Consider the following 27,681-nt stretch of genomic DNA (forward strand, 5'->3'; position numbering starts at 1 on the left):
TATCCATGAGGATGTGGGTTCAATCCTTTGCCTTGCTCAGTGGGTCAGGGATCCTGTGTTGCCGTGAGCTGTGGTGTAGGTCAAGATGTGGCTACATTGCTGTGGCTGTGGTGTAGGCCGGCAGCTGTAGCTCCGATTTGACCCCGAGTCTGGCAACTTCCGTATGTGGTGTGTGTGGCCCTAAAAAAATAAACAAACAAATTGTTGCATGAATAACTGTTGACAGTACATGCTAGCCACTGTCTAAAGAACCTTGTATGAATGAATAATGAATAGGAATAATGTTCATTATAATGAATTACAGTTATATGCATTATAACCAATTATATTATGCGTTATAAGGAGTGAATAACCTCATGAGGCAGAGGTTTTATGTGATGACAATGTTATAGATGAGGAGACTGAGTTCCAGGAAGGTGAAGTAATTCAACTGCAGTCACACAGCTTGTAAGGGGCAGAACTGGGATTCAAACCCAGGTGTCTGGAAGTTCCATGGTGGCTTAGTGGGTTAAGGACCCCACATGGTCACTGCTATGGCTCTGGTTACTGCTGTGGCTCTGGTTATTGCTGTGACATGAGTTCAGTCCTTGGCCTGGGAACATCCTCATGCTGCAGGCATGGCCAAAAAATATAAAAGCCAGGTATCTGGCTCTGAGAACCCACTCTTAGCCACTCTGCCCAGTCAAGGAGAGGCTGCTTGGCTGATGCTGGGTGGGGAGGGGCAGAATCCAAGGGCACTCGTGCTGTAAATTTCGTCGAATTGGTTAACTGGCCTATGCCCCTACCTCCGAGGGCTGTGACAGTGGCCCAGGCTCACTTTCCTGCCACTGTTTCTGCGGTTGCTCTGCCCCACGTGCAGGATGGCCCAGCAGGAATAGAAGACCCAAGAGCTGTGTGTGGCTTTACCTTTTTGTCCGATTTCTTTTCCTCTGGGGGCTGCTAGGGGGCTTGTTGGGTGGGAGAACATAAAGCCTAAACATTTGCTGACCCAAAACACTGATGAGTAGCTTCCCCAATTCAGATACCTGGGGGCGAGTAGAAAGCCACACAGATGCCTCTGATTGATGTCCCCAAATCTGTCTGTCCAGGATACTGTGAGGTCACACTTCGTGCAATTTACTGCTAGATTTGTTTTTTGGGGTTTTTTTTTTGGGTCTGCACCCACAGCATGCGGAAGTTCCCAGGCTAGGGGTTGAATCGGAGATACAGATGCCGGCCTACACCACAGCCACGGCACCTGGGGATTTGAGCTGTGTCTGCGACCTACACCACAGCTCATGGCAACACTGGATCCCTGACCCACTGAGCAAGGCCAGAGGTCTAACCTGCTTCTTCATGGATACTAGTTGGGTTGGTTAACCTGCTGAGCCACAGCAGGAACTCCCCAAGGATTTTTTTTTTTTTCTTCTAGATTTGAACTAAGCAGTCTTGAGTCTAAAGGTGCACTTTGGGGAGTTCCTGCCATGGCTCAGTGGTTAATGAATCTGACTAGGAACCATGAGGTTGCGGGTTTGATCCCTAGCCTTGCTCAGTGGGTTAAGGATCCGGTGTTGCTGTGAGCTGTGGTGTAGGTTGCAGACATGGCTCAGATCTGGCATTGCTGTGGCTCTGGTGTAGGCTGGGCGGCTACAGCTCTGATTAGACCCCTAGCCTGGGAACCTCCATATGCTGCGGGAGTGGCCCTAGAAATGACCAAAAAAAAAAAAAAGATGAAAAAGTAGAAAATAAAATAAAGGTGCACTTTGTGTGACAACTCTGAAACCACAAAAACTCCTACTTCCACTCATTCCTATGGGGAAATTGGCCTCAGTTGATGCCAGGTGGAAGTATGTGACGATTTGGGGGCATTGCTCTTGCCTCCCGTGCAAGGTCACCCTCACCTCATAGGGATTTTGGGAAGCAGGTTGCCAACATGAAAACTTCCAAATATCTCAAAGGAGCCTTTCTAAGCCAGGTCCCAGAGGAGGCTGGATTGGGGCTCCACGTGGCCTGAGCCCACCCCACTTCCTTATGGAGGAAGGGAGGAGTCAGGCTTGTGGACAAGATGCATCTTGATGAGTATTTAAAAGATTATAAGCTAATGAAGATCAAGTTCAGCAGGATGTTGTTTTTCAGGGCAGTAACCCCACCTCCTACTTCCTTTGACCTAAGGTGGCACCTAGGGGGACCGGGACAGCCAGAAACAGGCTTGAGCAAAGGGCAGGAGGAAGCCTGGTAGCCATAGGGGGCTGGGCAAGTCGTCCAGCACCCCCAACCCCAGGGCATTCCCGAAGGAGGACTGGTGGCCAGTTGTGTCTGGAGCACCCTTGGGGGGCGTGGTCAGGGACCCAGGGCTGGGAAGGCCAGCATCACCTTTGGTGGTCTCACTGTCCCGGATCATAAAGGAGCCCAGCACGTTCCCTGGGGCCAGGAGTTGGCGCTCTGCATCCTTCCGGCTGATGCCCTTGAAGAACCACCTGGAGAGAAGGGGGGGGGGGGCAGCGTGTGAACCAGCGACAGGCAGTCCTGTTCCACTCACTCTCAGCCCTCTCGTCCAGCACTGGGATCCCAAAGACCTGGTATCTGTTTTGCGCAAAGCTTCTTTTGGGGGGAAAACAGCCATTCTTTTGATATTAAAAGCTCCCCGGCTTGCGGCTTTGAACACTTACAAAATCCTTCACCGTACCTCACCCAGAGCGGGAGCAGGGCACGGATGCCCCAGAGAAAGCCTAGAGGGAGACAGAAACGGCTGAGACCCCCTGTGGCTTGTAGGGGCTGTGCTGGGGGAGGTCCAGGACAGAAGGGTCAGCGATGGCCATGGGGGCTTCACTGTGGCCACAGAGGGGAGATTCCACAGGACAGAGAGGTTTCATGCACACTAAGAAAGGGGTGACTTTAAGATGGGAAAAGCCCAAACGTTTTAATTTTTAACAGGCCAGCATCCCAAACCCACAGTACCATCTAGCTAGAGGGAGGAAGCAAAGGAGAAAAAAACATGGGGTCAGTTTTCAACTGTTTGGCTGATTCTGAACTGGATCTCTTGCCACCTTAGAGTAGAGCCATCTTTTTATTTGTCGGTCTCACCCCAAACTGTGAACATCTCCAGGGAGGAGCCCTCCCTGAGTCACCTAGTACCCCTGGAATAAGGCTGGGGGTACGGGAGGTCCCCAGCAAGTGTCTGTGGGATGACTGGGTGGATGGACAGATGGATGGACAAATGAAGTATAATTCTATGTTTTCAGAGTCAAGTTAGACACAAAGAAACTGCAGCCAAGAATGAAGGGTTATTGGGATCTCCTTGAGGGCTGGGGGTGTCTCATTTGTTCTGCAGCCCCCAGCCTGGCACAAAGCTAGGTGCGGCACAGGCACGTGTTTGCTGAATGAGTCACATGAGAGATGACTGGCCCTGGAGTGAGCTGGCTTGGCTCTCAGAGGACCCTCTCTAAAGCAACTGTATACTTTATCCAACAAACATTCATTGAGCACCGACTGCATGCCAGCCTGTGCAGGGAATGCAGCGGATAGGCAAAGTCCCTGCTCTCGTGCTCTCCCCTTCTCATGGGGGAGGCAGACAGTGAACCTGTGAACAGCCAAAGAAATAAGATCGTTTTTGCTCATGAGAAGTGTTCGAAAGGGAATAAAACAGTTTCCATGAGAGAGAGAGAGTGTCACAGAGGGGACCTGCTTGAGACAGGGTGGCCCAGGAAGGCCTCTCTGAGACCTGAAGGATGAGAAGGAGCCAGCCAGCAAAAAGCCTAGGAAGAGTGTGCCAGGCAGGAGAGACAGTGAGTGCAAAGGCCCCAAGGTAGGAACAAAGCTGACTCTGCCCATGCTTCCTTCTGGAGGGCAGGGAAATAGAATACTTACTCCTCTGTCTCCAGAGAGTTGACGCGGGCAACATAGTTGCTTGGGATGTAGCCCTCGTTCCGGGTGGCCAGGGATCGAGCTCTCCACCACTCCCCAGACCTGGGGGACAGGGGCAACAAAGGGGTCAGGGGGCAGGAGAACCACCCCTGGTCCTCTTGGGCCCCCAGCCTTGGCCTAGAATCCCCCCAACCCCAGAAAGCTGGTGGGATGAGGGGCGGGGTCACTACAGTCCCAGCCCCCAGTCTGCACCCCATGATTAAGGTAAGTGTCCTCACAACAGCCCCCACTCTGAATCCCTGGGTCCATCTAGGGCTGGAATCAAGCCCTGTCCCCACATTCATAGCCCACAGCTCTAGCCTCACCTTTATTCTCTGGACTTGTGTCCTTCGCCTAACTCTCCATATGTGAGATGGGGCCCTGTGCTCATGGCAGATTCACAGTAGCCCATTGGGGCCAGGAGCCAGAGGGAGTGGGCTCAGGAGTCTGACCAAGCATAACCACTCCCATCCTTGGGCCCCAATATATACTGGACACTACAGCCACGGCTGGTGAACACTGCAGGAGGTTGGAGGTCATCAACTCAGCGATCCATGGATTTCTGAATGCAAAGTCACCTCAACAATGTCTGGTCCATAGCTAAGTCTACAGTTTAGTCACAGGTGCCTGAGGAAGGCTTCCCCGAGAAAGCCTTTTCAGCTGTCCATTCTTGCCTGGATGTGTGCCATTGGCAAGTGCACAAGCCCCTTTATTGTGGCTTTAACCCAGCTTAGCAGGAAACCCTTCTTCCTTTATTGGTAATAAGTTCTCCTTAGTCATTTACACTCTAGTATAATGTAGTCTATCAAGTTTTTAACTGAAGCACAAAAGAGAGCAGAATTGAGTGTTAGAGGTGGGTATGTCTTGGGGCAGGGAGTGGAATGAGGACTCACTCCTCCAGGACAACCATCTGATCCCCCTTCTGGAAACTGAGGTCTTCATGGTGAATGGCCTCGTAGTCATACAGGGCAACCACAATGATGTCCTCAGAACCTGCTGGGAAGAGAGACACATAGGATGGTAAGGCTTTACCTGAGCATTCCCACAACCCTGGGTGTTTCCCACCCCAACACCTGGTCCCCAGCCCTATACCCCCTCATGCGTCTGTCTCATGGTGTATATAAGTAAGCATCTTGCTGTGCTGGGTGTGATTCTAGAGTTTAAAGCTAGCGAAGTTTTTGAGTTCCCATTGTGGCTCAGGTCAAGGACCTGGCGTTGTCTCTGTGAGGATGCAGGTCTGACCCCTGGCCTCACTCAGTGGGTTAAGGATCTGGTTGTGCCGTAAGCTACAGCATAGGTCACAGATGCAGCTTGGATCCAGTGTTGCCATGGCTATGGGGTAGGCTGCAGCTGTAGCTCACATTTGACCCCTGGCCTGGGAACTTCTGTATGCCACAGGTGCAGCTGTAAAAAGGAAGAAAAAAAAAAAAAGAAAAAGCTAATGGGATTTTGTTCACGTTATGAAACAGCGTTATAGAAACACAATAGCCTATAAAAGTACTTTGGGGGCAGTTTAGGGGATTTTCAAGGGTGGTTGGGATTTTTGCCCCAAGCTCTGACTGAGAACCTAACCTAATTCTCTTCATACTACAAGACCACTGCACCTGTTTGCCAGATACTTACCCTCTGTGGCCTCGGGTGGGTTGCTTTGGCTGCTGTCTGGCCACTGTGGGGAGAAATGGGACAGGGGGTTGAATCCAATAGTGTGTATGGAGCCATGAAGGTCCATGTCCAAAGGATATCCCAGCCCTGTGTGTTGTGGGAGGAGGCCCAGAGAGGGCTGTGGAAGTGCCCGAAGTAACACAGCATATTAGGGGAACAGCCAGCATAACAATGCAGGTCTGGGAGTTCCCATTGTGGCGCAGCGGAAGCAAATCCGACTAACAACCACGAGGTTTCAGGTTCAATCCCTGGCCTTGCTCAGTAGGTTAAGGATCTGGTGTTGCTGTGGCTGTGGTGTAGGCTGGCAGCTGCAGCTCCAATTGGACCCCTAGCCTGGAAACCTCCATATGCCTCAGTTGGGGCCTTAAAAAGCAAAAACAAACAAAACAAAACAAAACAAAAAAACAAAAAACAGATGCAGGTCTCTCAGCTTGTGGGCTCTGCCTTTAGCCTTGGACATACTGCAGGACACTCACTTGTTCCTTCCACTCAACATACAGTGAGGGGGTTGGTCTAAATCAGTGCTTTCTAAGGCATGTTTGAAGAAGCCCTTGGTCTACCGACATGGCCCCAAATAAAGGCTCCACTGTGTATATTAAACAACCTAAGTATCCATCCAAAGGGGAGATGACGCCTGTGCTGCAGTGCTCAGGCAGCCCTAATAAGAGATGCTGCTTTGTTCCTGGCACAATTAGACCTCAAAGATGTATTGTTTTACTTTTTATTTTCGGCTGTGCATGTGGCACGTGGAAGTTCCCCGGCCAGGAATTGAACCCACGCCACAGCTGTGACCCGAGCTACAGCAATGACAGCGCTGGATCCTTAACCCCCTGAGCCACCAGGGAACCAGAGATATATTGTTAGTGAACAAAGCTAGTTCTTCAGAATTCTAAATAGGACACATGGACATAAAACATCCTTCACTCATCTGGACACACACTGAACACCTTAGAATGGAAATTCATGAAAAAAGGTTTGCAAGGGTCCACACCAAACTGACAAGAGCCTCTGCCTCTGGGGTGGGGTGTGGTAGTTCTTGGTTAGCAGAAACCATCACTTTAGCTGTAACTTGTGATTTTTATTTTCAAGGAAAATGAATTTATGTGTCACACACATAGGTAAACATTAACTTAAAGAAACAGGGTTAGGAAACCCTGAGAATTATGTCTTTTGGGGGGAGATTCACGAAGCCCATTACAAAGATTCCTAAAGGCTCTGAGGAGTCCTACAAGGGAAGGAGTATCTGGCCCAGTGTTTTGCAACCTGACTTGACCTGGGAACCCTTTCTCACTTACTGACTTACAGCTGAACCAACACCCCACAGGAGGGGAGCAAGGAATCACTGATAATAGCATCCCTTCCATCTGATGCTCAGAGAGAACAACCAAACACTAATGGGAGAAAACTTTCTGCTTCTCCCTGGTGACAAGCTAGAGGGCCTGAGAGAACCTGAGAACCTGGAGTCTCAGCTGCAGGAAGAGGGCCATGCAGGTAGGAGAGAGGCTGACCTGGGAGTGACAGGGTTTTAGGATGTGAGCGCAGGACCTCCCCAGTGTGAGAAGCTAGTGTAATTGCAGGCTGTATTAATAGAGGTCAAGTGTCAGAAGGAGGGAGGTGACAATTCCGCTCTTCTCCCATCTCCAGAATTAGTCCTGTTCTAGGCACCATACCCGGAGAAGGGCAAGCAGGATGGAGAAAGGCCAGGAGCCCACGTTGTGTGAAAGATGATTTGGGAGAGATGGGTGGGTTGGGATAAGATCGTTGCCTTCTATCTCTACAAGCTGTCATGGGGCAAAGGGAATGGATGTGTTTGGGGTGAGACTAAGGGTAGGTTTGGCATCCAGGAGTAAGCGTTGTGGGGTAAGAGGCTCCCCTTCAACCCGAGGAAGAACTACCTAGGGGGAGCCAGGAAGGCGTGCATCGCACCTCTGGAGGCAGTAAGCAGAGGCTGTGCCTCCCTGGGCAGCCTCAAATCAGGGGATGGACTAAAGGACCCCGGAGGAGAGTGAATGAACCCCAGCCTCAGGCTTAGAAAGACCAGGCTCTGCGGCTTCCCAGTAGGAGCCCAGGGAGCCACTTAACCTCTTTGAGCCGCAGTCACTGGGGCTGTAAAGTACTGTGGCCTCACAGCTTTTGGTGAGGATTAATGAGGTAGAAACACCTCCCTCAGTGCCCAGAACGTACACATGTTCAGAGGACAGTCATGGCAATGACAACTCTTAGTGCTCTTAGCATGGTCATCGCTGTTACTAGTCCTGTTATTGTCACCACTGCTATTCCGACTGTCCCTGTTCCTCTGGCTGTCACAAGTGCCATGACCAGTGGGGCTGCTTCTATGGCGAGTGCTGCTACCAGGACCACCCCTACTGCCACCAGTCATGGTGATTCCTCTTCATGTCACTAGCATCTGGCTCTGCTGCCTCTGCGGGTTAAAGGATCTCCTGCCACTGGTGCCTTGGAACTTACAATGCTGGTTTGAATCCTGGCTCTACCCCTCACTAACCATATGGCCCTTAGCAAGTTATTTTAATGTCTCGGTGGCTCAGCTGAAAAATAAGTATAACACCGATCCTGACCTACGAGAGCGCTGTGATAACGGTTAAGGTGTCAATAACCAGAAAGCCCTCGGGATAGTGCCTGGCTCATCGTAAGCTCTGCCTGAGTGTCATAGACGTGAGCAAATACGTCTACCAGCGTTACTACTGCTCTTCTTCACTCTTTCTGCTGTCGTTCCTGCTGCTCTTGGCATTATACTTCCACTAATATTGTCGTTACTCTTGCTGTTATTACCACCACTGTGATTACCGTTACTGCTGTGATGGTGATACTGTTGTCATTACTGCCATCATTTTAACTGCTGTTGCTGTCATCTGCTCATTCTTCGCTCGCAGCACTTCTTATGCTAGTGCCCACGCATCAGGCTGGACAAGGCCTGGGCAGTGGGACAAGGAGAAGTGATGCCCTTTCCCTGGGCACTTGGTGCAGGTGTATCCTGGGGAGTCTGGGCACTGCTGGTGACTGCAGCTCCATTTTACCCCACACACTCTGCTCACCTTTGGGAAAACAGGAGGCTGGGTGGGCCATTTGGGGCAGTCCCCCCCCCCCCCCGGCTTCTACCAGCTTCCCTTTCTTGCCCCACTCACCCGCTTTCCTGAGGAGGATGTAGGATCCGGCACATACACGGGATTGTGTGGGTTGGTGTTGGGCTCGCTCTTTGAGACCTTGCCTCTGTCCCGGAGGAACTTGGACTTTACGCAGCCCATTCTGTGGCAGAGAGAAGGGAGGTGAGCCCGGCTGGCTGGGAACCCCGCCTGGAGCTGTCTTCCAGACCCCCTGCCCCCAGGCTGGCTCCCTCTGCCTGCCCTGTCTTCCCTCCCCCTCAGCCAGTTTCACTGCCGCCCCCCCCAACCCCCGCGCCGCCACGTGGTGCTCACTCTTCCCTTGTCCCCACTGGGCTTCCCCACATCCACGTCTGCCACGCACCCACACAGAGCCGATAAGTTGTCATAGTTGTGCTACCAAGGCCTCCTGCGATGGGAGGTTTATTCAGAGAATAAATCTCGAGGATCATTGAAAAGCAGCAGGTAGAGCCTCGGGCAGAGTGGGTGGTGGGAGCTGTGGGCTCGGGGGTCAGAGAGCCTGAACTGATGTTCCCCCCGCCCCCCGCCTGCTCCCCAGTCTCGGTTCCTCATCTGCAAAATGGGGGTAATAATACAACCTACACACAGGGTGTTGGGAAGATGAGAAATCACGTGGGCGGGGAAATACTCAGCACAGCCTCAGGCTCGGAACAAGCAGTCAAGTAAAACTATACTCTAATTATAAGTTAACATTTAATATTATCTGATAAAGATCAAGTCGCATCATGTGGCTCAAGCAATCAAGAAACCATATTCCTCATCTCATTTTATGATTGCCTTCTGTAGCTTCCTCCCTCCTCTTCTCTTTTTTCTTTTTTTTATCCATCCCTTCTTTCTCTCGTGGATCTACTTGGTCATTCATCCATTCATTTACTCAGCAAACATTTACTGAGAGCTTTTCTAAACCAGGCTTCAGACAAGCAAGGTTATGTGCTGATGGAACTTGCACTAGAGAGAGTAGGAGACACAGACAATAAACAGGTGAACAAATAAATAAATCTGGTTAAGGAAAAGCATGAGGATGATAAAAGAGGCTGTGATGGGGAGCAACTGTGTGGGTCTCTTTAGACAGGGTGGTTGGGAAAGGCCTCTCTGAGGAGGTGATGTTGGACCTTGGGCCTGACTGACATAGAGGGGCCAAGTTACATAAACCTCGGAGGGAACAGTGTTCCAGGCAGAGGGAACAGCAAGTGCAAAGGCCCTGAGGCTGGAATGTGCTTGAAAAGAACGAGGCACTGAAAGGAGGCCAGTGTGGCTGGAGATCACAGGCAGGAGAGAGGAGGGTATATGAGGAGGCTGCCCCCCTTTGTACAGACGGCGAGGAATTTGGACTTGATGCTAAGGATGATGGGAAAGTATGAAAAGTTTTGAGCAGAAAGATGACAGGATTCAATTTGCACTTTAAATAATCCCACTGGCTGCTGGCTGGAGTATGGACTTTAGTGGGCAGGGCAGGGAGCCCTGTCTACTGCATGAGTCCAGGCTTGAGATGATGGTAGCCTGGTCTGGGGTGGTGGTTAGTGAGGGGGAAAGAAGTGGGCAGATTCAGGGAGTATTTTGGAGGTAGAGCTGACAGACTTTGCTGCTGCATTAATCAAATTCAAAGATATTTAAAGAAAAGCGGTTTACCTAATCAAAGTCAAAACTTCATTGGTAAAGTGGCAAAAATGTTTCATGTCTTTTCTCAAAATGTGCACATGTATTTGCTGAGAAGTCAGCCGCATATGGAAGCAATTGTTTCCTCATCGCTGCACAACTGCAGTTTTCTTCTAAGGCGGTTAGAACTCTATTATACTTATCTTGTTAAAATAAACATGTGTTTGTGGGTTAAGGGAAAAAAAAAACAAATTCCTAGGCTTAGAGGAGTTTTTTTTTTTTAAAGATTCTTTTTATTTACAAGGATGTTTTTGTCTGTCCTGGTGGGAATTGGGAACAGTTTACCCCCTCAAGACTGAAGTGGTTTCTGCTTCATTCGCCTTTTACGAATAACTTAAGGAACTGATCCAGACTCCTGGAGTGCTGGATCATTAAATTTGAAAAATTATTGCAATTAATCACTGCTTTATAATGTACTCCTATGCATTTAAAACAAAACTCAACACCTCTGTGACGTGTAATATGTATTCCAGTGGTGGGAAATAAAACAGCATATTGTGCAGTTTTGTACAGCATAAAATTATATTACACTTCATATATTTTGATTCGCTTCAGGGTGTTCTGGGATGAGCATGGCTGTGTGGTATAGGGCAGCTCCCTCCACCTCTCTGAGCATCTCCTCGGTATCCCTTACGTCATCTATTTACATGTTTAAGACAGGGATGGGTCTCTGAAGGCACTGTGTTCGTGAGTGATCCATGGATGGTGGGGTTCTGCCTCCCAGGGCTGTGGTAAGCACAGACGGAGTTGATGAGTGTAAGGGTGTCTACCACACAGTAAGCACTACAGACCTTAAAAATTTTTTTTTCCTATGGCCACACCCATGGTATATGGAGGTTCCCAAGACGGACTGAATCTGAGCTGCAGCTGGGACCTATGCTGAAGCTGGGACAAGGCCTGAGGCCTTAACCCACTGCGCTGCCAGGTAGGGGATTGAACCTGCGCCTCCACAGCAACCCGAGCCACTGCAGTCAGATTCTTAATCCACTGAGCCATGGCGGAAACTCCCTGGAAATGTTAACCATGACCATTTCTGTTTACTAGCAGATGTGGCACTGCCCGGAGCATCAAGCAAGCACTGTTTGCAAATCCTTTGGCCCACAAGTTTAGAGATACCACAGCACTTGAGAAGTTAGCTTTCTAAAATTGGGAATTCCATTAGTTCAGTTTTTGCACACTAAAGTGTGATTTTTTTTTTTTTTAAGTGACATACAGGCAGGAGCCAAATTTGCCTAAAATGTGATTTCCCCCAAACCAGGAGAAACATTCCATTGCCTGGCCTGGAGTGGCCTCAGAAATGCTCATTTTTGGAGTTCCCGTCGTGGCTCAGGGTTAATGAACCCGACTAGTAACCATGAGGTTTTGGGTTTGATTCCTGGCCTCACTCAGTGGGTTAAGGATCTGGCATTGCCACGAGCTGTGGTATAGGTCGGAGACATGGCTCAGATCCTGCATTGCTGTGGCTATAGTGTAGGCCAATGGCTACAGCTCCAATTAGACCACTAGCCTGGGAACTAATATGCCGTGGGTGCTGCCCTCAAAAAAAGACAAAAGACAAAAAAAAAGAGAAAAGAAATGCTCATTTTTCATGATCACTAGACTTAGCAATGTAACATAATTTAAATATTTCCTCAGCCCTATTTTTTCAAGGGCGAAAGAAACTAGTGAATTAATTTTAAGATGTATTTATTTTTCCCAATAAGTCAAAATTATTATTAACATGTCATCAATATAAACCTATCAATGAGATATTTTATATTCTCTCTTTTTTTTTCTTCATGCTGAGCCTTCAAATCCCAGTGTGTATTTTACAGGTACAGCACATCTCAGCCAAGACTTGCCATGTTTCAGGTGCTCAATAGCCGTCTGTGGCTCAAAGCTACTGGACTCAGCAGTGCAGATACAGAACATCCCATCACAGCAGCACAGCTGAGTTTGTGTCCCTCACTGCTTCACTCAGTGCCTCCCTGGCACACAGTAAGAGCATAACGCATGGTTCGTGAGTTGATGCATGCCCGGAGCCCTTGCTCTATATGGTCAGTCCAAGGTAAAAGCATCAAGGGTCCTGCTTCAGTTGGGATGGGAAGACTGGACATACAGAGTTACGTTCCCAGGAAGCTGTCAGGGATTGGCAAAGATAGTCAGAGCCATGCAAAGACTGCTAAATACTGAGTGAGAAAAGTGAACTACAAAACACATATTAATATCAAGCCATTTTGTAAAATGAATACATATTCTGGTTCTGTCACTTACGTGTGTGTTAATTTGTTCAGAGGGAAAAAAAAAACCTGTTTATGGTAATTGAGCAGCAAGCTAATGATTGGAGAATCCTTCTCATTTTGAAGAATGAGAAGGATTTCAGTAAAGATTTGGGGAAACTCAAGAATGTTCCAGGAGTTCCCACTGTGGCGCAACAGGATTGGCAGTGTCACTGCAGCACCAGAAAGCAAGTTCCATCCCTGGCCAGGCAAAGTGGGTTAAAGGATCCTGCATTGCTGAGAGCTGTGGTGTAGGTTGCAGCTGTAGCTCAGATTCAATCCCTAGTCAAAAAACTTCCATATACCAAGGGTGTGGCCATAAAAAAAAAAAAAGACTCAAAAAGGGTTATGTTACACCATTTAGAGAAAGGAAGAATTATTGAACCAGAAGCCTAAGGTGTGACTGCTATGGCCATTGCGTATTAGATTTAATCTCTGACCTTCCTGGTAGCCAAGATAAAAATGGGAAGTTGTACATTGTTGCCATAAAATCCCAGGAAGTATGGTAATTTACAGAAACAAACCATCTTGAGCATTAAATTCAAAAGAGAATTTATTATCTGGATCCTCCTCTAAAGGTCACTGAAGAATACAATGGACAGTTTCTCCAACTGTCCATTGTGATTTGACAATGTGATTTGACAGCAGAATCAGAATCTGGTTAAGGATCCAGCGTTGCCGTGAGCTGTGGTATAGGTTACAGACGAGGCTTGGGTCCTGCATTGCTGTGGCTGTGGCATAGGCTGGTGGCTACAGCTCTGATTAGACCTCTAGCCTGGGAACCTCCATGTGCCACAGAAGTGGCCCTGGAAAAGGCAAAAAGACAAAAAAAAAAAAAAGAAAGAAATGTAACTCAGTGCCTGGCTACTCAGAGTGTGGCCAGCATGAGGACAAACAGCATCATCATATAGGAGCTGTTGGAAATACAGAATCAGAGTTCCTGTTGTGACACAACAGAAACAAATCTGACTAGACCCATGAGGATCCATGAGGATTTGATCCCCAGCCTCCTTCAGCGGGTTGGGGATCCGGCATTGCCGTGAGCTGGTGTAGGTCACAGACTCGGCTGGGATCCCACATTGCTGTGGCTGTGGTGTAGGCCAGCAGCTGTAGCTGCGATTTGACCCCTAGCCTGGAAACTTTCATGTGCCATGAGTGTAGCCCTAAAAAGCAAAAAAAAAAAAAAAAAAAAAAAAAGGCTGAGTCTCAGGCCCCACCTCCCAAATCAGAATGATGTTTTCACAAGGCCCAGGTGATCTGCGTGATCATTCTAGCTGAAAACAGGCACAGTGAACATTTTTTGCTCTTGCTTCTTCCGCATCCACTCCTTTTCTGATAACAGTGCCTGGATATTCCTTGGGAAATGAGCCTTCTCCCACCCAGTGGGGTTTCAGGGGCCTAACCCCACCCTTGCCTTCAGGGATTGACAACTTGATACAGGCCCAGCCCGTTAGAGAATTCCATGTCCTTCTGACAACTAACAGTGGTTGGTTCAGTTGTAGGTATGTGATCTTAGCTGAGGCAGGGTCTGCCCTGGGGTTTTGCTAGAAAAATTAGAAAAGGCATTCTTTCTTCTATAATCTCTGTTGTAAATGTAAATGTAGCCATAGATGTGGAACATGGATATAGATGTAAGTATAGATGTGGATAGAGATGTGGATGTGGATATAGATGTAGATATAGATGTGGATGTAGGTATAGATGTAGATGTGGCTGCGGATGGAGATGCGGGCATAGATATGGATGTGGATGTGGATGTAGGTACAGATGTAGATTTAGATGCGGATGTAGATATGGATGAAGATGTGGATGTAGGTACAGATGTAGATGTGGCTGCGGATGGAGATGCGGGCATAGATATGGATGTGGATGTAGGTACAGATGTAGATAAAGATGCAGATGTAGATATGGATGTGGATGTAGGTACAGATGTAGATAAAGATGCAGATGTAGATATGGATGAAGATGTGGATGTAGGTATAGATGTAGATGTGGCTGTGGATGGAGATGCGGGCATAGATATGGATGTGGATGTAGGTACAGATGTAGATAAAGATGCAGATGTAGATATGGATGTGGATGTAGGTATAGATGTAGATGTGGCTGTGGATGGAGATGTGGGCATAGATATGGATGTGGATGTGGATGTAGGTACAGATATAGATTTAGATGCGGATGTATATATGGATGTGGATATGGATGTAGGTATAGATGTAGATGTGGGCATAGATATGGATGTGGATGTGGATATAGATATAGATGTAAGATGTGGATGTAGAAAACTGGAGCTCTTGGGAGCCACCCTGACATCATGCAGGAAGGAGCTGCCTTAGAGTGAAGCCTCCACAGAGGAATCACACTGTCTCCAGTGTGATTTGCTAGAAAAATTAGAAAAGGCATGTTTGAACACCTGGGTCCAGCCATGCCTGAAACTTTTCCACCTCAGAATTTTTCTAATTCGTAAGCACATAAATTTTCAATTTTGCCTAACCTAGTTTGAGTCAGATTTCTCCCACTCGTGCCCAAAGAATCCTCACTGAGTCTTGCACATTCCTGGGCCACACTCTGTACTGAATGAACTAGAGTCTCTAGGGATGAAGGCCTGGAATCTGCATTTCTAACAATTCTTTAGGAGATTCTTATCACACTAAAATTTGAGCCCCACTAGGGTAGTGGGATGAAGACCAAAGTTGGGGTCTGAATACTGGGATTTGGATCCCAGTTCTGCCACTGACTGGCTGTGTGACCTGGAGTAAGTCACTGCCCCTCTCTGAGCCTCATTTTTCTTCCCTGTAAAATAAGAGGCACGTGCTTCTTAGGCTCGGCCTGAGATGTAACAGGGATCTGAAAGGCTTTTTAAAGCTTCTGAAAACATATATTTCTTGTCTGTGATTTAAAAACTGGGCTCTGAGAGCAGAAGTGGCCCGTCTGGCCCCAAACTAACTTAGAACTGCTGATCCCTGGCAAAGACACTTCCTCAGGTCACTGATGAACTCCAGGGACCTGAAACCAGCTCTTTGTCCCCTCAGTTTCTGCAGGCTCTGCATAGAAGGGAAATGAGAAAGTCCAGCTTGCTTGGCTTGGCTGATTCCCACGATCACCATGCTGGCTGCGGAGGACTCAGAAACTTCTGAACTCTCAGAGTCAAGCCCAAGGGGGAAGGCCAGGGCCCTGCCTGCCCATCCTGTGGAGTGGGTGGAAGATGGTTTTCTAGGAGCTCTAGGCTCAAGCAGGGGCCCGTGGGGCTGAAGGAAAAGAACCCTAGAGTTTGGATCCACCTCTGCCACAAGCTCACTGTGTGACCTCATGCGAGTCCCAACCTCTCTCCAGGCCTCAGTTTTCCCAAATATGAAGTGAGATGTCGGGTGACAAGTTCTCTGAAGAGGACAGCTGTAGATCTTTCTCCTATATGGCATCTGCTCCCTCTTCTTCTGACAACAGCTCCCCAAACTTTTCCTTTGGGAACCACCCTTCCCCCATTCTCAATTCACAGATTTCCATAGAGCTGACTTCAACCTCTGGCCGAAGGGGTGAGTCTGTGACTAAGTCTGGCCAATCAGAGTTGCAGTAATATAAGCAGAGATGGGCGTGTGACTCCACCCTGGCCAATGAGAGTCATCTATTTGGCTGGAAAAGAGGCTGCAGTTGCAAAGCAGAGCCTAGAAATAAAGAAATACGGATTCTCAAGCCCTTGGGTCCAGCCCTGCCTGAAGCTGATGTGCTCATAGACTTTCCAGTAACCTCCTTCTGCTTGAGCCAGTTCAAGTTGGATTTCTGCCCCCCTTAAACCTCAAAGAATCCTGTTTGGCGTAAAGGAAGTTCTTACAAGGGATTGTAATTCATACTCGAGTGTAAATGGCTTATGGCAAAGACTCCCTTGATAGGAGGTTTTGATAGAAGAAGCTAAAGAGAGTACTAGTCCCATTGGAGTAGGTGCGGGTGTACGGAGTATGGACCCTGTGAAGCTGATGGCACTGAAGCCATGTCCAGAAAGTGTCTGACGTGTATTAGGCCCTCCATATACATTTGTGGAGCGAATACATTGTGTCCCTTTATAGGCCTGAACATTACTAGGCTGACTTCAGAAAGACAGAATTATTGACCCATCTATCAGATGGGGAAATGGAAGCCCAGGGCAGAGAGGGTCCCTAGGTGCTCAGTGGCAGGTAGAACAAGAACCTAGATCTCCTGACTCTCATCCTCCACTGACTCAGCACCAGGGGCTGCAGGGGGCAAGGGGGGAGGGGGATGAGTAACCCAAACAGGAAACTTAGGAAGGCAGACCGCCTGCTGCTGGGGGCCCAGGGCTCAAGACTGTCCAGTTAGAGGAAGTTTCCCTTCTCGGAACAGCTTAGCCATGGGGGGGTGGGGGGGAGGCGGGGGAAGAACGTCTTACACCAGCAGGGACCAGTTCCCTGAGGAGTTTTCGGGAGTTTAGAACCTAACAGCACCCTCTCCTTGGGTCCCCTGACTGTCTTCAGGTTGAACCACCCAAACCTGCAGGTGACTCTTATTTGTAATGGACATTTGGAGGTCACGCCTGACTCCTCACCTCTCCCCTTTTCCGACCCTCAGCTTCTTTCTGATCAAACACTCCAGACTTTGACTTTGCAAACAGAAAGGGATTGGAGAGACTTTGGCTGTACAGATGGGAGCAGCAGCCCCAGAGAGGGCGAGTGTCATGCCCCGGTTTACACAACAGCGAGTGACAGCGCAACACATGGAAGAGGAACTTGGGCTTTTGGTCATTAGCCTGATCAGCCAGAGGGTTGGCTCAGAGATGCATGTGTTCCAACTTGTTCTAAACATGTAGTAAATTCTCAGTAGGTCCATTGTTACCTCTGGGTCACCTGGTCAACTCCAGAGCTCAAGGGCATTTGTGAGCCTCCTTAGAGTAATTTTATTTCTAAGGTGGGCAGGTTGTCAGGGAGGTTTGGAAAATATAGGATGGGATTTGAAGCTAGAAAGAGCTGGGTGTGAATCCCCCATTCTACCTCTCACAGGTAAGTGAGGTTAAAATTTAAGTCGGGTCTTGTGTCTCCTCTGCTCAGAACCTCCTGGAGCCGCCGTCTTACTTGGAACAAAAGCCCAAGTCCCCTTTACGGCTGGCGAGGCTCCATGATCCGGGGTCCCCTCACCCTCACCGTTCTGTCCAAGCCCTCCCTTGATTTTTTTTTTTTTTTCATTTCAGCCACACCAGCCTCTCATGATTCCTCTACTCACTGTGTTTCCACCTCAGGGCCGTTGCGCATGAACATTCATCACCCAGAAAATCTCTTTCACTTCACCCAGTCTCTTTGCAGATCTCATTTTCTCAGTGGGGGGGGGGTCTTCCCTCATCACCCTGGCTAAGATAGGAACACCACCCCCAACTCCCATCACTTTCTGGTCCCTTCCACCTATATTCTTCATGGCTTTAACCACCACCTGATATGGCAGCCATGAGAATGGGCCTCTCAGATGTCCAGCTACAGAGAGCAGAAATGACCAATGGCCCTAGCCGCTGTGCTTTGAAGACATGGGCTGCTCCCAGCCAGTGATTGAGTGTGGCAGGGATGCTGAGGCAGGCCTGCGCCAGGGGGCCACTGATGGGAGACTTTGGCCAAGGGCTCCTTGCCAGCCTTCCTTGGAACTGCCTTGCAGCCTAGGACGCTTCTACCTTCCCTTCCCTTCTCCCTGGTTCCTTCATTTGGCGTTAGACATGCCTTGCCATCTACTGGCTCTCCTAGCCTCCCCTAGCTTCTCCCACAGGCATTCCTTCCAGTCAGTTTCTTGGACACTTCATCTCCCTGAGAGTCTGCTTCTCAAAGGACCTGAACCAACACATCTGTTATTATGTGTGGATTTATCATCTCTCTTCCCATGGAATGTAAGATATATGAGAATAAATGATTGTTTTGTACAAGGCCATATCCTAATGTGTAAAACTAGGACACAGTCAGTGCTCAATAAAGTATTATTATTTTGTGTCTTTTTAGGGCCACGCCTGCAGCATATGGAAGTTCCCAGGCTAGGCAGGGGTCAAATTGGAGATGCAGCTGCTGGCCTACATCACAGCTACAGCAATGCCCGATCTGAGCCATATCTGCAAACCACACCACAGCTCACAGCAATGGCAGATCCTTAATGCACTGAGGCCAAGGATCGAACCCAAGTCCTCATGTGTACTAGTTGGGTTTGTTACCGCTGAGCCACAACAGGAACGCCAATGAATCATGGACTAATCGAGAGTTCCCATTGTGGCTCAGTGGGTTAAGGACCTGCACTGTCTCTCTGAGGATGCAGGTTGGATCCTCAGTGGGTTAAAGATCCGGGATTGCTGAAAGCTGAGGTATAGGAGGTCACAGACACAGCTTGGATCTGGTGCTGCCATGGCTGGGGTGTAAGCTGGCAGCTGCAGCTCCGTTTTGATCTCTGGCCTGGGAACTTCTATATGCTGCAGGTGAGGCCATAAAGAGAAACAATTTAAAAAGTTATTGACTAATTGAATGAAGAAGTCCCCTTCAGCTGCTCAACAATAGTTTTAAGTGTGTGTTTACACTGAGAAGAGCTATCTGTTTTGCTTCCTCTGCTTAGAGAGGAACAAAGTCTTTCCTTGATTGGAGGTGAGTGGAGGTGGCCCCCTTCTGAAAGGACATGGTGACCAGTTCACCCCAGGGACAAATTTTCACTTCAGCCTCCCATCATGGTCCAAGGTCAGCGGCCCCCCAATCTGTCCCCTGCAAATGGAAAGCTCAAAGCTGAAAAAACACACGAGCTGACCCTTTTTACACTGATTTTTTAAAATAGCTGACAGAACCTGTTCTTTTCTGGCTTGGAGGGTATGCGTTGTGTTTTTAAAATTACCTTTCATCACCTAGTAAAACCGTATATCGTATATCGTCCTTGTCAAAGATGAAAACAATGTAGCTAAATCAAAGGCACCTTTGGCTTATTACTTTTTCAGGCCCTCCACAGCCACCCCTCCCTCCCTTCAGGTAGCCTCTGCATCAGAGCGAGCCTCTGGCCTCGCTCAGTGGGTTAAGGATGCAGTGTTGATGCAAGCTGCGGTGTAGGCCAGAGAAGCCACTCGGATTTGGCGTCACTGTGGCCCGCGGCGAACGTCAGCAGCCGCAGCTCCGATTCGACCCCTAGCCTGGGAACGTCCCTATGTCAAGGGTGTGGCCGTAGAAAGAAGAAGAAAAAAAAAAAAGCATACTGTCTACATGAACTGTGAGGCAGGATTCTTCATACTCTTATTTTTCAGACGAGGAAATTGAGACTCTGGGAGTGAAGGCATTTGCCCAATTCAGCACAGCTTGTATGAGGCCATGTCAGCGCTCAAACTCAGGCCTGCTGTGCTCTGTCTACCAGGCCTTGCTTCTCTGGAAGACTTGAGGGAAAGTCTCATATTCTCTTGGCTGCACTGAAGCCCCTTGGACCAGAGGATTTCATGGTGATGGTGGGAGCTCGAGCAGGTGTCGTAGGGCAGGATTCAGAATGTAACCCCCAATGCAGTGCCATCCAGAGGGTGCAGGGTGTGGGGCCACAGCCACTGGCCAAGAACAGGGCAAATTTTACATTCAAGTGACGGTTTCTTCTGTATCATTACCCATCCCTCTGAAAATACACTAAAACTTCCAGGCCTGGGGTGGATGAAACTGGAGAAATGGGCTGGGGAATCAGTGCTGGGGGGGTTTGTTTAGAAAGTCAGAGGTAAGAGAGATTGGTAGCACTGACTTGCTGTGTAACTTTAGGAAAGTTCCTTACCCTCTCTGGGCCTGACACACCTTTTCAGCAAACAGGGAGGCCTTGCCATGATTAGAGGGCTGGGCTTGAAAACTGAAATGGCTATAGGAGCCCACAGGGCCATCCATATGAAGAAGGTGGTCCAGGCAAGGGTGCTGCAAACTGGACAGCTCAGGGGCAGTCTACAGGGCAGCCCCTGTTCAGCATCACTGCCGTGACTGACTAGCAGAGGAGCACAGGAGACCAAGGTTCTCGCCCCAGGACTGCCAACTCTTCCAGTTTTTCAAGAGAAGACAGAAATCCAGATGTGTGTGAGCTTCCTTGACTTTAAATGTCAGCAACTATCTTAAAAAGAATCACTGGGTAAGACCAGCTGAAAAACACCTACTTGCTGAAATATCTCAGACAGGGGGCAGGAGGGATGGTTGGTCATTCCTAAATTCAGTATTTTTGAAGCCCTACTGTGGGTCAGGTACCAGGTGTTAAAGGAATGGTAGTTTAGGAGACAGACATGGCTGTGCCCTCATGGAACTTACTGTCTAAAAGAGTTTAAAGTCCAAGCCCTGGGAGTTCTCACTGTGGCTCAGTGGAAACGAATCCAACTAGTATCCATGAGGATGTGGGTTCGATCCCTGGCCTTGCTCAGCAGGTTAAGGATCTGGCGTTGCCGTGAGCTGTGGTGTAGGTTGCAAACGCAGCTCGGATCCTGCGTTGCTGTGGCTGTGGTGTAGGCCGAAAGCTGTAACTCCAATTCGACCCCTAGCTTGAGAACTTCCATATGCTGCGGGTGCCCCCCCACCTTCCCCGCCGCCAAAAAAGTCCAAGCCCTGACCAGTCCTCTGAATGCAGACAACTTTCTCTTTGCTCTCTGGGGTAAGGGCCCCCAGAGAGAAGTCTGGCTGGAGTGAAATTAAGATTCATGCTTCCCACATTCACTAGGATGGCCATAATAATAATTTTTTTATGGCTGCCCCCTTGGCATATGGAAGTTGCTGGGCCAGAGATTGAATCCCAGCTGCAGCTGCACCTACTTGATAGCTTGCAAAGCCTGATCCTTAAACCCACCTCCCTGGGGCCAGGAATCAAACTGTGCCTCTGCAGCTACCTGAGCTGTTGCAATCAGATTCTCAACCCACTGTACCACAGTGGGAACGCCAATAATATATTTTTTTTAATTTTAGGGCCACACCTGTGGCATATGGACGTTCCCAGGCTTGGGGTTGAATCGCAGCTGCAGCTGCTGGCCTATGCCACAGCCACAGCAATGCCAGATCTGAGCCATGTCTGTGACCTACACCACAGCTCTTGGCATTACTGGATCCTTATGCCACTGAGCGAGACCAGGGATTGAACCTGTGTCCCCATGGATACTAGTTGGATTCATCACTACTGAGCCACTGTTTTAAAAACAGAAAATAGCAAGTGTTTGCCACAATTTGGAGAAATCGGAACACTTGTACATTGCTGATGGCTATATAAAGTAATGGAATATAATGTGGTGGCTCCTCAAATGTTTAACATTGAAGTACTACATGACCCAGAAATTCTACGTCTAAGTCTGTACCCAGGGGAATCAAAAACAGGTACTCAAACACATGTACATGCATGCTCATAGCAGCACTATTCACAATAGTCAAAAGGTGGAAACAACCTGAATTTCCATCTACAGATGAGTGGATAAACAAATCGTGGCATATACAGACAATGAAATAGTATTCAGCCATGAAAGGAATTAAATACTGACACAGGCTGCAACATGGATGAACCCTGCAAACATGTTGAGTGAAAGAAGCTGGTCACAGGTCACATATTGTGTGATTCCATTTATATGAAATATCCAGAATAAATCAATCCATAGATACATAAAGCAGGTTGGCTGCCAAGGGCTGAGGGGAGGAAGAAGTGGGAGGAGCTGCTTAATGGGTACCATGTTTTCTTTTGGGATGATGAAAATATTTTGAAACAACACAGGGGTGTGATTGCAGACCTTTGGGAATGTACTACATGCCACTGGATTGCTCACTTAAAAATGGTTAATTTTATAATGTTGTGTGAATTTCACGAAAATAGTTTTAAAAATTGCACACTACATGTAAGTGCTTTGCTAGGATGGTTAAACAAATTTTGGCGCATCCGAACTGGAATAGTATTCGGCCATTAACAATTCAAAGATATTTTAATGACATGGAGAAGTGCTTACAATGTAATACTAGGCAAACAAGTGGGATAAAAATTATATATGCAGCATTTTACTAATTATGTTAAATAAAACATGCACAGAGGAGTTCCTACTGTGGCACATCTGGTTAAAGATCCAGTGTTGTCTCTGCATCAGTGCTGGTTCGATTCCCCCTGCCCATAGCAATCGGTTAAGGATCGGGTGTTGCCGCAGCTCTGGTGTAGGTTGCAGCTGTGGCTTAGATTCGATCCCTGGCCCCAGAACTTCCACATGCTGCTCGTGCAGGCAAAATAAATAAATAAATAAATAATAATAATAACGTGCACAGAAGTCTATAAAAAAATCTAAAATGTTTGCCATCCAAAAAATTCTTTGAGAGTCCTGTTTCCATTGTTTGAGTATCCACTAAGGGTCAGGCACAGTGAACAAGGCTCTTTGCCTTCCTGCAGTGGAGAACAGGTGACGGCAGCCCTGAATCCAGAGACTGGGAGGTCAGCAGAGCCAGATTCTTTGTTTTCTCTTCTCTGCCCCAGACTCCTTTGGTGACCCCTCCACGCCTTAAGAGAGGGCCAGAGTTCCCATTGTGGCTCAGTGGAAATGAATCTGACTAGTATCCATGAGGGTGCAGGTTTGATCCCTGGCCTTGCTCAGTGGGTTAAGGATCCAGCGTTGCCGTGAGCTGTAGTGTAGGTCACAGATGTGCCTTGGATCTGACATTGCTGTGGCTGTGGTGTAGGCTAGCACCTGCAGCTCTGATTCAACCCCTAGCCTGGGAACCTCCATATGCCACGGATGCAGCCCTAAAAAGACAAAAAAAAAAAAAAAAAAAGGAGAGGGCCACAGCTGCCCTTCAGGAGAGCCACCCAGCCTCTGGTGTTTTCCCCTAGAAACACCTGTACATGCGCTCAAGACCACACAACTAGGCTGCTCCCAGCAGTGTGGTTTGTTGTCAAGAACCCCTGGAACAATCTGAATGTCCATCACCAGGGGAATGAGAAATAAGGTGGGATGATCCCCTGCAGGGATCCTCAAATTAGAAGGAGTGAACTAGACCTCTGTTTCTCATCCTGGCTAGACCCTGACGACTTAATGATCAGAGGCAGGGAAAAACGAAATTGCAGAAGAATCTCACAGTTAAATAGCAGTTATGTCGATCTTTAAGACTCCTGGAAAACAATTCTATGTATTGTTTATGCACCCATATATATGTAATAAATTTTAAAAGGCACAGACTGGAAGGGCTCTAACTCATGACAGTGGTTGCCTCTGGGGAGGGAGAGAAACAGAACTGAGAGGGATACAAGGTGAGGAGGCTTCAATTTTTATCTGTTACTTTTAGTAATTTTATTTTTTTAGAAGTCAGATCCAAACATGACAAAACAAAGCCAACACAACAAAGCAACATTTGTTAGTTCTGGGTGTTGGGTTCCTGGGGGATATTTACATGTTATTCTCTTTACTTTTCTGTATTCAACCCCTCCCCATCCCCCCGTAAAAAAGATAGTGAAGGGAAAGCAGTGGAGATAACTGATATCTATTTTTTAATGGAAATTTTTTTTTTGTCTTTTTGCCATTTTCTTGGGCCGCTCTTGCGGCATATGGAGTTCCCAGGCTAGGGGTCGAATCGGAGCTGTAGCCACTGGCCTACACCAGAGCCACAGCAACGCGGGATCCGAGCTGCGTCTGCAACCTACAACACAGCTCATGGCAACACCGGATCGTTAACCCACTGAACAAGGGCAGGGATCGAACCCGCAACCTCATGGTTCCTAGTCAGATTCGTTAACCACTGCACCACGATGAGAACTCCTAATGGAAAATTTTATTTGAGCCAAATTTGAGGATTTAAACCCAGGAAGAGCATCTCAGAAAACTCTGGGACCCAGTCAGAAGTCAAGGCACAGTTATAGTTTTTTGAGACAGAGGGCTGTATGTTAAATGACTTTTTTTTTTTTTTGACCTTGCCCTCAGCATGTGGAAGTTCCCAGGCCAGGGATCAAACCTGAGCCACAGCAGTGACAACACCAGATCCTCAACCCACTGACTCACCAGGGAACTCTTGAGAACTGATATCTATTGAGGCCCTTGTCTGTGCCGGCCAAAGTGGTTCTCAAAGTGTGGTTCCTGGACCAGCAGCATCAGTATCACCTGGGAATGCAAATTCTTGGGCTCCAGTGCCAGACCTACTCAATCACAAACTCTGGGGTCAAGGCCCAGAAACCTGGGTTGTAAGAAGCCTTCCAGGTGCTACTGATGCGCAGATAAAGTTCGAGAACCACTGGGTTAGTCCTTAAAAGCTGTGATAGTAGTGAACACCAATTAAGCTGTCGACCTGTCAGGCAGTGCTTTAAGAGCTTTCCTTCAATAATTCAGTCTAACCTTCAAAACAACCCTATGACACAACCATTATTTTAATTATCCCCATCTTACAGTTGTGGAAACGGAGGCACAGAAAGACCAGATCCCCTGCCCAAGGTTCAACAGGCAGATTGCTCCCAGAAACCTTTTCCTTAACTACCTCACTAAACTACCACAATAGTGATCTCTAACACACTCTAGCTTACTGCAGCCTTGGAAGAAAGAATTGATAGCGCTCCTTGACAGATGAGGAAAGGGAATTTAGAGAGGGAGGGTGACTTGTCCAAGGTCTCACAAGGAGGAAAAGGAGGGGCCAGGCATCCTGTGGTCTGTCCAGGGGATTTTGGGGTTTGACCGAGACTGCTGGGGATCAGGGCCCAGCGTGGGAGGAGGAGCAAGCTCAGCGAGCAGACCCAGCTGCAGCCTTGCCTGGGTGTGGCTCACACGTCACGCCTACGGCCAGCTGTCCCCTTCCCCACTATGGCTGCCAACCCGCCGTGACTGTGACCATCATCCACCCCAACCAGGAACCGTAAGGGCCTTCCCCTCCCCGGGCTCTGTGAAGACTTTTTTTTTTTTTTTTTTTTTCCTTTTGCAGAAAGGGAAGCTGGACCGCCCAGAGAAGTGGCGGCTCAGGCTTAAAGTCACTCTCGAGCTTTCCCAGGTTCTCAGCCGGGCAGTTCTGCTATTTATCTGGGCATCCTCCCGGGGGGTTCGGTCCCCCCATCCCGCCACCTGTCGTCCGCTTCCCCGACGTTCCCTTCCAGTTGCAGCCCAACCTTCCCCGCTCTCCACCCTGGGCTCCCTCCGCAGCCCGAAGACCGTCAGGCCAAGGTGACGAGCTGATGTCGCCCGATCCTGGGTCCGAGAAACTCACCTGGGCGCCCGTTCCTCCTCCGGTGGGCAGCCGGGGTCCTCGCAACTGGAGCGACCCCCCAGCTCGGCAGCTACCGGGGTGCCCGGGCGCCGGTGCCGAAGGGAAGATAGAGTGACTTTGGAGAAGAGGCTGGGGCTGCGCTCCGAGGTGTTTCGGTGCGTTGTTTTTTGGGGGCCCCTCTTGCGCTGAGCTGTCTGCGTCCCTCCCAGTCGCCCAGAGTTGCGCCGGGGCTAGGACCTGGGACGCCTTGGCGCCCACAGACCATCTGGGCGCTTTAGCCGCGCCCGGAGTGGTGCTAACCCCGCCCCCGAGTATCCTAAACCCGCCCCCGAAGATTCTAACGCGACCCGGGTTATTCTAATCTCCGTCCCCACCTCCCCAAAATCCTAATCCCACCAAGTAGGAAATTATTTTTAAACCCCGCCCATCCAAAACTTCTAACCCTGTCCCCGAGAATCCTAACCTCCTTCCAGAAGGATAACCCCGCCTCCAAGAATTTTAACCGGTCTCTCAAAGGTCATAACCCCCAGATAACCTAATGCCTTCTCTAATGTATTCGAATTCCATCTCCCAAAGCCCTAACCCCGTCCCAAAGGATTCTAAACCCCGCCCTCCCCAGAACCCCAACACCCCATCTCCTCCCAAGGTCTTAATTCTGCCCTGAAGGATTTTGATTCTCACAGCGGAAGGAATTTTAACCTCGCCTACGGGAGGTTTCTAGTTCTGCCCCCAGGATTTTAACCCCGGCCAACCAAAGGCTTCTAAAAAAGATTCTAACCCAGGCCTCAAGATTTATGACCCTAATCCTAAAGATTCTAATCTCTCTCTTAGGTGATCCTAACCTGTTCCCACAGGATTTTTTTTTTTTTCTTTTTTAGGGCCGCACCCCGCGGCACATGGAAGTTCCCAGGCTAGGGGTCAAATCGGAGCTACAGCTGTCGACCTACGCCACAGCCAAAGCAACTCGGGATCCAAGCCTCGTCTGCGACCTATACCACAGCTGATCGTAATGCTGGATCCTTAATCCACAGAGCGAGGCCAGAGATCGAACCCCTATCGGGCCACAACAGGAACTCCCTCACAGGATTTTAATACCCTTTAAACACCCGACCCCCCCTTCCAGATTCTCATCGACCCATTCAAAGATTCCATTCCTGACCTCCAGGATTTCTGATCCCACCTATTAAAGGATTCTAAACCGATTCCGGAGGATCTTCACCCCACTGTCGTCATTCGTACAGGATTCTAAATCCACTCCCCCTCCTCCCAGCATTTCGATCTGTTTCCCCACCATTCCAAACCCCTCCTTCTAGCCCAGGCCCCTCCCCCAGGCCGGGTCCTAAGCCTTCCCATCCCTTCTGTGGTCTGCGGTTTCCGCTCTGCAGGCCCCTCGCTATTCAAATCCATGCAAAGTGCCCTGCCCGCAGGAACCAGCCTAGCTCACTTCTTGTCGGTTTCCGGGTAGCTCAGAGGAGTTGGAAAACTGAGTGATGGCAAGTGGAGGCCGCACATGAAAGAGATGTGCCCAGGGCCAGGCAAGGGCACAGCATATCTCCACCTGGAAAGAGAAGGATTCTCACCCAAAATTCTGCTGAACACACCTCCAGAATCCTACTGCGTCTCTGTAGTCCCACTGCTCCTAGCCAGTTCAGGCCACCTTCATCTCTCATTCATTCATTCAGCAATACTGTGCTGGGCTCTGGGCTACACAGGGCTTCTCAACCATGGCACTGGTGACCTTTAGGTCCTGAAATTCTTTGTCATGGAGGGGCTGTCCTGTGCATAGTAGGATATTGAAAAGAATTCCTGAATTTCATCCACTAGATGCTGGTAGCAAACCCTCTTTCCCTTCGTGACAGCCAAAAATGTCTCCAGACATAACCAAATAGCTGAGGAGGGGTGGGGAGGGAGAACAGAAACTTGAATGAGAAAGATAATAAC

The 27,681-nt window shown here is 48.8% G+C and overlaps 1 protein-coding gene across 2 annotated transcripts in view; it reads right to left on the reverse strand.

The window, feature by feature from the left end:
• The window catches only part of HCK (HCK proto-oncogene, Src family tyrosine kinase), a 42,563-nt gene extending 16,516 nt beyond the window's left edge, over positions 1 to 26,047 (reverse strand). The window contains exons 1-6 of one of the 2 annotated variants that reach the window (XM_047771361.1): positions 25,741 to 26,047; positions 8,688 to 8,808; positions 5,506 to 5,548; positions 4,776 to 4,878; positions 3,847 to 3,945; positions 2,353 to 2,456 (exon numbers count right to left, since the gene is read on the reverse strand). In XM_047771361.1, the coding sequence (XP_047627317.1) occupies positions 2,353 to 2,456; positions 3,847 to 3,945; positions 4,776 to 4,878; positions 5,506 to 5,548; positions 8,688 to 8,807 (469 nt within the window). In that variant the 5' untranslated portion in view covers position 8,808; positions 25,741 to 26,047. Of the gene's footprint in view, positions 1 to 2,352; positions 2,457 to 3,846; positions 3,946 to 4,775; positions 4,879 to 5,505; positions 5,549 to 8,687; positions 8,809 to 25,740 lie in introns of those variants that run through there. The other variant, XM_047771360.1, reaches the window with a different exon arrangement.
• Between the last annotated feature and the right edge of the window lie 1,634 nt (positions 26,048 to 27,681).

This window comes from Phacochoerus africanus, chromosome 3, assembly GCF_016906955.1.
Source record: "Phacochoerus africanus isolate WHEZ1 chromosome 3, ROS_Pafr_v1, whole genome shotgun sequence".
Classification (NCBI taxonomy): domain Eukaryota; kingdom Metazoa; phylum Chordata; class Mammalia; order Artiodactyla; family Suidae; genus Phacochoerus; species Phacochoerus africanus.